The sequence below is a fragment of the Tripterygium wilfordii genome, chromosome 17, assembly GCF_013401445.1.
Source record: "Tripterygium wilfordii isolate XIE 37 chromosome 17, ASM1340144v1, whole genome shotgun sequence".
NCBI classification, from domain to species: domain Eukaryota; kingdom Viridiplantae; phylum Streptophyta; class Magnoliopsida; order Celastrales; family Celastraceae; genus Tripterygium; species Tripterygium wilfordii.
In genome coordinates, this window is record NC_052248.1 from 13,435,175 (window position 1) to 13,445,578 (window position 10,404).

The window sequence follows — 10,404 nt, forward strand, 5'->3', positions numbered from 1 at the left end:
CATAGGCGATTAAGATCTTAATTAGGGAATAAAGACACAGTTAATGAAGAATTAGTGAGTAATATTAATGATATTTCCTCTTTTGTTCGTAATATAAATGCGGCACGCACGCCAAGCACGTTATTAAAGATGAAAACTTAAAACTAATTCAATGCACAACATGCCCTTCTTGCCCCACGATACCATCACGTGATTTTCTCCACTCTCTCTCTTTTGCTTATGAAACGACAGCGTTTCCACTGCCGCTGTGGATTTACCACCTTTTTTTTTTGTTACACACTCACCCAACGGTCGCAACGTCGTTGATCAAAAATAGCGGATGAGTTTGACAATATGTTTGCATTTGTCGAATGCATCATTTTTAGGTTGAATACATCATGTTTGGACTAAAAAAATTTGGCCCCATGATGCATTATGGTATCATCGTAGTGTGATGAGTTTGAAATTAAAATTGTAAGGAGCTACTTTTACTCTCAACACATTACGGTTGATCACATTTTCAGCATCAAAACACAAGATTTTATCAATTATATCCTCAATTAATATATTATTCTACCCTCTTCGTCTCGTAAATATAGTCCTACTTCTATTTTCACACAGATTAAGAAAATCTAATTAATATAATAACAACATTCAATTTTACTCACATATTTTATAATACATCCATAATTAATACTTAGATAACCCTAATTAATACTGTGATAACAAAACACATTAAATAGAGATCTTTTAGGAAACTAATGAACTAATTATATTCTAAAAAATGAAACGAGACTATAATTTAGGACAGAAGAATAAAGAAAATAGAACTATTTTTATGGGATGGAGAGAGTATTTTTTAAAAATTTAATTGGTACAAACGACAAAAATATAATTTTACCTTCATATCGATACAAAATTGTTAGTGATGCGATAATTTTTGTCGCAGCAACTAGGTTCGTCAACGGGAAGTCACAGACACTCTTAAACGGACCCAACGCCAACGCCTCGTGACTCGCAAGGGTTAGGCAACGCCAGCACGACACGAAAGAAATAGGCACGTGTCACGTGTGTTCATTGGGCGCAACGTGTATGTTTTTACTCTTTATGATACAGACACCCAAAACGCGTGACGATTGATGCGTCCCCAAATTAAAAAAAAAATATCCCCTGTGGTTCCTACGCTTTTCATGCGACAGATATCGCGTGGAGTTCACACAAAAGCGAATACTAAATACTAGTGGACGGTACAATACACTCTCATTAACAGCGTTTGTGCTAAACTCTATTTTGAGATTTTTCTTTCTCCGGTGAATCTTAGAGTTCATGTTCTCGTGACTGTCGCCGTCGCACGGACACTTTCGTAATTTCCTACACAACATGATTGGGTCATTGCCTCATTGTGGTGGGACCCTACGAATTTAGTTACTCTCGTCTCTACTATGTAACAAGGCTTAGTAAATGATTTTTTTTAAATCGAAAATAATACTATACAAATTTATCCCGATATTTTATCCTTTTTATAATCTATATGAATCTAAATTCGGGCTTTATATCTATGTATATATAAATTTTTCATCTTGCGACATGATAAATTAGGTAAAAATTTAACGCGTAACTGACATTGTGAACGAGCAGTGAACCCACAAAGTATAGTATGTCGAGTTAAAGTAATTTTTAGCTTTCAAGTTGCTTAGATTATACTCTATATAAGGGTCCACGTTGTTTGATTAAATACTCTACTTAAATGGTCACAAAAGTTTCAAAGTCGAAACCTCAAACTTATCAAAACATTTTTGGGTATTCTAAGACGAGTTCTTTTTTCTTTTTTGTTTTTTTATTTAGCTTTCTACACCATGATGAGTGCATGTGAAGAAGGATTGAACATTATCGAATGGTTCACATTTATTCATGATCCTATTATCTTATCTTTTAGAAAGCAAGTTGCTTTAAACTTTGGACCCACCATATTATACCTCGTTTTCTTTTCTTTTTAAGCCTTTCAAATGCTATTATGATTCCAATTAAACAAAATTAAGACCTATTGGACAATAATAAGGTTTTTTTTTTTAATGAGAGGTGGTTCGTTTGACAATCAATTAAATTATGTATATGCGTGTCCAAGATTAATTCGATTCTAATGATAAATAAATTTCTCAATGATATTTCAAAAAATAATAAAAATATAAAAAAGAATTTTAAAAAAAAACATGGATCCTCAAATTGAGGGGAGAAAACATGAAAGCATGTTCTAAGGGTAGAAAACTAGACCCATTTCAGTTAAAACAAAGATTCGATGAATCTTAAGATGACTAATATTCAAAGTCTTGAAGATTGCATGTATCAACAAATTCAAACTTGGGGACTTTAGCTAGATCTCGTATTAATCTCCAATCTTTGGTTTTTTTTTTTGGTCATTAAACTAATAGTTTCCAAACAAACAAGCTTAAATCCGTTTGCCATTTAAAAAGACATGTGGTTTTAACTTATTGGGTGCTTTAGTTGTAAATGGAATTCACGCAATCAACAGTGTACCTCTCTCTCACACATACACAAGAGTAAAAAGAATTTTAACCGAGAATAATACTATAAAAATTTGTCATTTGAATATTTTATATAAACTCAAACTCGAACAACGTGGTTGACACACACATAAATTTCTCACCCCAATGATAAGATAAGTGAAGCAAAAACTCAACGCGTGACCACAATGGTGCACACACGAGCTTTTCAATTTTGATCATAAAAATTAGGGTTATCCAAAAAAATCATGCCAAAACCCATATTTTAGGTGGTTATTGTCAAATGTATGTTAGTGAAAACCGATCGAAAATCCGAAAAAAAAACTGACAATAACAAACCGAACGATGGGTTAGGTTTAAATTTATGTCAAAACCCACCGTGACACCCATAATAAAAATCATCGTAATAAATGTATTTTTCGTGGGAACTGGTAATTCCCATGTGTGCGCTTTGTTTGTTTTTATATATAAATTTAATTTAATAACAATTATTATTATTCAAAACAAGAAACTAACTCTTTTTTTTTTAATCAGGAAACAAGAAACTAACTACACCCAATCGTTGCCGACTGCCCCTCCATCTCTAACTCTAACCATTTTGTTCTTTAACCATGGTTACTTTTTGACTCTAATCCCCTCACTTAACCACGGTCCACTCATTTGCAGTTGTGAGCACAAAGAAAACCTCCTCCATCTCCCTCGTCGTCTCCGACCTCTCTCCCTCTCTTGGCCTCTTTTGTCTTCGCTTTTGCTACAAATAGAGACCAGATTCCTAAAGCCTCTCATTTATCGTTTTTCAATTCCAAACTTTGACTGATAATTTTCTTTTCGCGGAAAATTTACAGTGCTCGAGAAGGTTGAGACTGTTTTTTGGCTTCCTTTACCCAACATGAACCGAATTTGCTTCCTGTAACTGGTGTGTATTTTTTTTCCTCCAATTCCCTTGTTTATTGGATTAGTTTGAGTGTATTGTTTCTGGGTTTTCCTATTACTCCGTTTTAGAGCTCCAAGATCTGAAAATATTGTGGGCATGCGGATTTGTAAGGCTATTCTTGTCGGATTCGTTATTAGGTTTAATGCATTGGATATAACTGTATAACGGTGTGTAAGGAGATTTTAGGGGAAGATTTGATCTGGGTTTTTGAAATTTGAAGCAATTAGTTTTGTGGGTAGAATTTGTTCTGGTTTTTTGGAGATGAAGATTGAAGCGGGTACGGTCGCTGGAGGGTGGAGAGACGATGACAAGGACATGGTTGCTGCCGTTTTGGGGACACGAGCTTACGATTACTTGATTTCGAACTCAGTCTCTAACGATAATCTCTTAATGACATTAGGAAGCGATGAGAATTTGCAGACCAAGCTCTCTGATCTCGTGGAGCGACCCAACTCTTCCAATTTCAGCAGCTGGAACTACGCGATTTTCTGGCAGATTTCACGGTCCAAGTTTGGGGATTGGGTGTTGGGATGGGGAGATGGGTCTTGTAGGGAGCCCAGGGAGGGAGAGCAATCACCCGCCATGAGAACTCTCAGTCTCAGGCTTGATTATGAAATTCAGCAGAAGATGAGGAAGAGGGTGCTTCATAAGCTCCATACATTATTTGGGGGTTCTGATGAAGATAATTATGCTCTGGGTCTGGACAGGGTTACCGATACTGAGATGTTCTTTTTGGCATCAATGTATTTCTGCTTCCCTCGCGGACAAGGTGGTCCTGGGAAGTGTTTTGCTTCAGGGAAGCACTTTTGGATCTATGATGCATTGAGATCAGGTACTGAGTATTGCCTGAGGTCATTTCTTGCTAAGTGTGCTGGTATCCAGACCATTGTATTGATACCAACGGATATTGGGGTGGTTGAATTGGGGTCGGTAAGATCTGTACCGGAAAACTCGCAGTTGGTGCAGTCAATAAGGCTATCTTTCTCATCCAATCCATCACCACTGATTAGTGTTGATAGGCCAGTAGGTGCTGCTATGCCAGGGGTGAATGAAAAGAAAGGTGTGAATTCCCAATTTTCTCATTTGGGGATAGCGGAGAGAAGGGAAGGGGTTTCGAAGATTTTGGGGCAGGAGTTGAACAATTTAGCTCATTTTAATGCTGGCCATCCCCAGTTTAGGGAGAAACTTGCTGTGAGAAAGATGGAGGAGAGGCCTTCATGGAATGCTTACCAAAATGGGAATAGGCTTGGAGTTCCGCCTGCTCGGAATGGTCATCATGTCTCGAATTGCGCGCAGAGTTACAGTGTCAAACAAGGGACTGCGACGGATATCTATAAAACTCAGAGTTCTGTTAACAATCTACAAGATCTTGTAAATGGGGTTACGGAAGAGTTTCGGCTTAATAACTTCCAGTCACAGAAGAAGGGTCCAATGCAAATTGATTTTTCAGGGGCTACTTCAAGGCCTTCTGTCATTTCTATGCAGCTTAGTGCAGAATCTGAGCATTCAGATGTAGAGGCTTCGTGTAAGGACGTGGGGCCAGGCGCAGCTGATGATAGGAGACCCCGGAAACGTGGCAGGAAGCCTGCAAATGGAAGAGATGAACCACTTAACCACGTCGAGGCTGAAAGGCAGCGGAGAGAGAAGCTTAACCAACGGTTTTATGCATTGCGAGCTCTGGTGCCGAATATATCAAAGATGGACAAAGCTTCCTTGTTGGGAGATGCCATTTCTTATATCAATGAGCTTCAGGCAAAGCTCAAAGCCTTGGAAGCCGAGAGGGAGAAATCAAATACCTTTTCTTTTGACGGAAATCATATGTGGCCTGCTGATGTTGATATTCAAGCTTCCCATGATGAGGTTATTGTAAGGGTGAGCTGCCCTTTGGATTCGCATCCTGCATCGAGAGTCATCCAAGCGTTGAAAGATTTGCAGATCAGCATGGTTGAGTCGAAACTCGCCACAGCTAACGATACTGTATTCCATACATTTGTCGTCAAATCTCAAGGATCCGAGCAGCTCACAAAGGAGAAGTTGATTGCAGCAATTTCCCGCGAATCCAAAGCCATACAGCCATTGCCAACATCATTTGGGTAGCACAATGATCTGCAATTCGCTATAGTCCATAAAGGATAATATCCTTGGAGGAGCGTTTTTCGATGCTTCTTCAGACGTTTTTGGTACACAACAAAGAGATCAGTAGATAACTGCTTATTAACCAAAATAGGACAGCAAATTTTCTATGATTGTTTATAGTATACATATTCTGTTTTACAATTATATTTTTGCAAGGTGAATTAAATTTGCCAGTCCTAACCAGCAACGATTGTTGGTTACTTAAGCAACTGATAAATTTATTTGGCTTTACAGGGTTGTTTCTTTACATTTTTTTCTTGCTAATACAAGTGAGTTCCCTGTGTCACTGAACCTTTTTTCCTATTTCCCTGGAAACTCTTTCAATTTTGCATTATATTTACCTTACCTATTCCCATTTCCCAGTCTTTAAAGAAATCTGTTTAGAATAAAGTTCAACTTTATGTGTTAATCACAGATGCCAACTTTTTTATTAGATGGTTGGGTGTTTAATATATTTTGCTTTTGAATAATATAGCAATCGTTACTTGATTGAAAGGCAAGGAAGATAGCGGGGAATATTGAGCGTAATGCAACTTTTGGTCATTGCAATAGTTTACTAAGTTCATCTTGGTCACCGAACGTTCAAACTTGAGAATCCAAAGTTGAAAATTATTCTAATATGCACATGCAGATTTTCAATTATTCGGGTTGTTAAACTGTTGAGACGTGGTATAAAAATCAATATAAAGAATCCGAACAGTGAGAAATCTATCCGTATGTGCATATTAGAACAATTTTCAACTTTAAGCTCCTAAAATGGTTGCATTATTCCAGAGAAATTGGGACAGTCTTTGCACTCCCCTAGATGGTGATCTATGTTTGTTTCTGTTTGATCTTGTATCTTACCTTTCTAATGTGTGTTTGGCCTAAAATGGTTAAAAGAATCCCATATACCATAAACTCTTGAAGAGTCTCAAACTCAGTTCCTTTTCTTCCTTGGATTTTCTAAACTTTCTTCGTAGGCACATGAAAAAGGAGCAGAGAATGGATTCTGTTGTCAAATCTTAGGCCATTCCTTTTACATTCAGTTCCTTTTCTTCCTTGGATTTTCTTAACTTTCTTCATAGGCACATGAAAAAGGAGCAGAGAATGGATTCTGTTGTCAAATCTTTGGCCATTCCTTTTATATTCTGCTTCATATAAAGTACATTGAGGTATCTCTCAACCTTGTCAGAAAGAATTCTGTGGGGGAAAATTTGAAGAGATGAAACAAGAAATGTCTCCGTAACCCAGAATCAAAAGTTAGAAAAAGAAAAAGAAAAAAAAAAGCAAGTACTGTCGGTGAAGGGTGGTGGAACTCATGGAATTCATGCATTGAAAAAATTGAAACAAAGAGCAAAAGTTGGTTGGTAGGTTTGGAAAAATCAAAAGGAACACCAAAGCATGAGAAGATCCGTCTTGCATGGCTTGCACATGTGGTTGTTGAACTGGATTGGGGGTAGGATCAGTCCACTTAGCATTGAGTCTACAACCCGTGCACCATTTTGGTCCACCAAAACAGTTTAATTTTTTTTAATTGTATAGTATTTAGCATGATGAATCCAATTGTATTTTTTTTGTTCGAAACAATCAAATCCATCATGATCGAAAATCGAATGTTTTGAGTTTATATTAGACCATCTAAAATTTTCATGTCTTATTTTTTTAATCTTGAATTTGATTTTGTTTCAAAAAAAAAAAATTTACCGTTAGATTTATCATACTAAGTACTATACAACATGATGGAATTGTGAGTGGACCATGTGAACCATTTGGGCTTAATTTATCATGGCTTGGGGGGCGGGGGCATGGATAAACTTGCTTTTCTCAATGACTACTTGTTTTGGTCCCTACATTTGGTTTATTAATATATGTGTGGTTTTCTCAATTCCTTATATTGACCTTTCATAGCCACCTAAAAAAAAGATCATTTGGTTTGGTAATTTAAGGCCACTAGTGGCATGTGGATGCCATGGCTTTTTAAAATTGACTTGGACAATTCCATGACAAACATTTATTTCACATTAAATTTTAAATGGTCAGCTATTGATATCAGTTGAATCAAGACAATAACCCTTCGGTCGAGGTGTTTTAAGACATATACTGGACTTGATGCTTTACGACCCTCGATATTATTATCCTTATAACTTACCCTATAGACATGATTTTGATGCATGAATAAATCATAGTTGTTCCAACTTTTTTTTGCCTAGTAATTAGGTTGCTTATGCACTTTTTTACCCCTTAACCAAGCATGATACCAAACAAACTTAATCTTTAGACAATTGACATGGATCTAAACTCGGGTCATTAGGTCTGCACGCACAAAAATTTCTCACCTAACGACAGGGTAAGTTGGGCCAAAACCCAACGCGTGGCAACAAGGGTATTGCTTCCAGTGAGAATCGAACTCAAGATCTTCCAAATCCATACGATTTTACCACAAAAAGATTCACGAACTAAACTATCACCCAAGTGTTTAGGTTGCTCATGCACCTTACAACGTCATCAATCTCAACTTGTTAGTAGACATGAAATTGTCATTTCTTGAGTTAGGAGAGCTACATTTTACCATGTAAAGATTGTGGTAAACTAGTAAATTATAGTTTATTCTCTCATAAAGCTAGGTTTTACAGGTTTAGAAAAGCTACTATATATGCACTTTAAAAATGGTTGGTTTCCATGTTTCTATGTAGAACAATGTTAGATAGTTAGGGTTCTTCTTTGTGGGATTTGGGTATGGATTTGGCCAATTATTTTTCAATTTTCCTTTTTGTGGCACTCATTGCCAAGATTTTGTTACAATGGCTAGATCACAAGTCCCAAAGCAAAACCAAAAGGCTTCCTCCAGGCCCACCAAGATGGCCCATTTTCGGTAACCTCCTTCAGTTGGGCCAACTCCCACACAGGGACTTTGCATCATTTTGTGACAAATTTGGGCCGCTTGTCTACCTCCGCCTAGGCAAAGTCGACGCCATCACCACCAACGATCCTGAAATTATCCGTGAAATTCTTCTCCGGCAAGATGACGTCTTCGCCTCCCGTCCGCGGACTCTCGCAGGGATCCATCTGGCTTACGGCTGCGGCGATGTTGCATTAGCACCAATGAGCCCACATTGGAAGAGAATGAGGAGAATTTGCATGGAGCACCTGTTAACAACTAAGAGGCTTGAATCATTTGCAAGGCATCGGGCAGACGAAGCCCAACATCTAGTGAAGGATGTGTGGGCCCAAGCCCAAAATGGAAAGCCCATAAATTTGAGGGAAATATTAGGTGCTTTCTCAATGAATAATGTCACTAGGATGTTATTAGGGAAACAATACTTTGGGGCTGAATCTGCTGGCCCAAATGAAGCCATGGAGTTCATGCATGTGACTCATGAATTGTTTAAGCTTTTGGGTGTTATTTATTTGGGTGATTATTTGCCCTTTTGGAGGTGGATTGACCCTTATGGTTGTGAGAAGCAAATGAGAGAAACTGAGAAAATAATTGATGAATTTCATGTGAAGATTATTGAAGAACATAGAAAGGCAAGAGAGAGGAAGAGAAAAGAAATTCAAAGAGAAGAAGATGATTTGGACTTTGTTGATGTTTTATTGTCTTTGCCTGGTGAAGATGGACAAGAGCACTTGAATGATGTAGAGATGAAAGCTCTAATCCAGGTAATTAATTACTTTGAAATTCAAGTGTTTTTATCTCGAGAACGACATCATCAGGTTTATTTTTTTTACAGTCAAGTTGGGTCTAAATTAATGTCGGTGCACAATCTACTGACAGATAGTTGGGTCGATGCCCAACATAAAAAATAATGGAGAGATCCTACTGGGGATCGAACCACAAAAACCCCACAGGCATATATGCCTTTAACCGAAGCCAATTACCAACTGGGATATCCTAGTTTGGTTGCCATCCCAAACTCTCCGATTGGTTATGTTTAATTTATTATTATTCATCCTCAATTTGGCTTTTAAGGATATGATAGCCGCGGCAACAGATACATCAGCGGTGACCAACGAATGGGCAATGGCAGAAGTGATCAAGCATCCACGTGTCCTCCGTAAGATTCAACATGAGCTTGATGTCGTTGTGGGACCCAATAGGATGGTAATGGAGTCTGATCTAGTCCACCTTAACTACCTACGCTGCGTGGTACGTGAAACATTCCGGATGCATCCAGCTGGGCCATTTCTCATCCCGCATGAATCTTTACGGGCCACCACCATCAACGGATACCATATCCCGGCCCAAACACGAGTATTCATCAACACTCATGGGCTAGGTCGAAACACCAAGATATGGGCCGATGTGGAGGAGTTTAGGCCCGAGAGACATTGGCCTGCTGATGGAAGCCGAGTCGAAATAAGCCATGGAGCCGATTTCAAGATTCTTCCATTCAGTGCGGGCAAGAGGAAGTGTCCAGGTGCGCCGCTAGGCGTGACCTTGGTGCTTATGGCTTTGGCTCGATTGTTTCACTGTTTTGATTGGGCTCCAACGGATGGGCTAAGGCCCGAAGATGTTGACACAACTGAGGTTTATGGAATGACCATGCCCAAGGCCCGGCCCATGTTTGCCGTTGCCAGGTCTCGGCTGGCAGATCATATGTACAAGTGATTAAAGTGCATCAAATAATAGTGTTTAGATAATGTTTAGCATGCATGAGTAGGAGAATAATAATGGAACAATCACGAATAATATATGCATGTTATAAAAGTATACGGGTCGGGTCGGATGTAACTTGTTTGCCACAATATTTTGAATAGTATATATGCTATCAGCATAAATTGAATCACACAATCCCGGTATTTCAGACAACATATATTTACCATTTAAACATGTTTATATGTTACTTTTAA

The 10,404-nt window shown here is 38.2% G+C and overlaps 2 protein-coding genes across 2 annotated transcripts; both read left to right on the forward strand.

Moving 5' to 3' along the window:
* The first annotated feature begins 3,160 nt into the window (after positions 1-3,160).
* Positions 3,161-5,872, forward strand: LOC119982589 (transcription factor MTB2-like). The gene has a single exon (XM_038826058.1). The coding sequence runs from the start codon at positions 3,697-3,699 to the stop codon at positions 5,530-5,532; it is 1,836 nt and encodes a 611-aa protein (XP_038681986.1). The 5' UTR covers positions 3,161-3,696; the 3' UTR covers positions 5,533-5,872.
* Positions 5,873-8,289: 2,417 nt separating this feature from the next.
* On the forward strand, positions 8,290-10,162 carry LOC119981982 (cytochrome P450 703A2). Its single transcript, XM_038825120.1, has 2 exons — positions 8,290-9,213; positions 9,524-10,162. The coding sequence occupies exons 1-2, from the start codon at positions 8,290-8,292 to the stop codon at positions 10,160-10,162; spliced, it is 1,563 nt and encodes a 520-aa protein (XP_038681048.1).
* Positions 10,163-10,404: the final 242 nt, after the last annotated feature.

Coding starts and splice junctions, on each gene's coding strand:
- LOC119981982 (XM_038825120.1), top strand. CDS start 8,290: ATGGATTTGGCCAATTATTTTTCAATTTTCCTTTTTGTGGCACTCATT. Junction 9,214..9,523: donor AGATGAAAGCTCTAATCCAG/GTAATTAATTAC, acceptor TTGGCTTTTAAG/GATATGATAGCCGCGGCAAC.
- LOC119982589 (XM_038826058.1), top strand. CDS start 3,697: ATGAAGATTGAAGCGGGTACGGTCGCTGGAGGGTGGAGAGACGATGAC.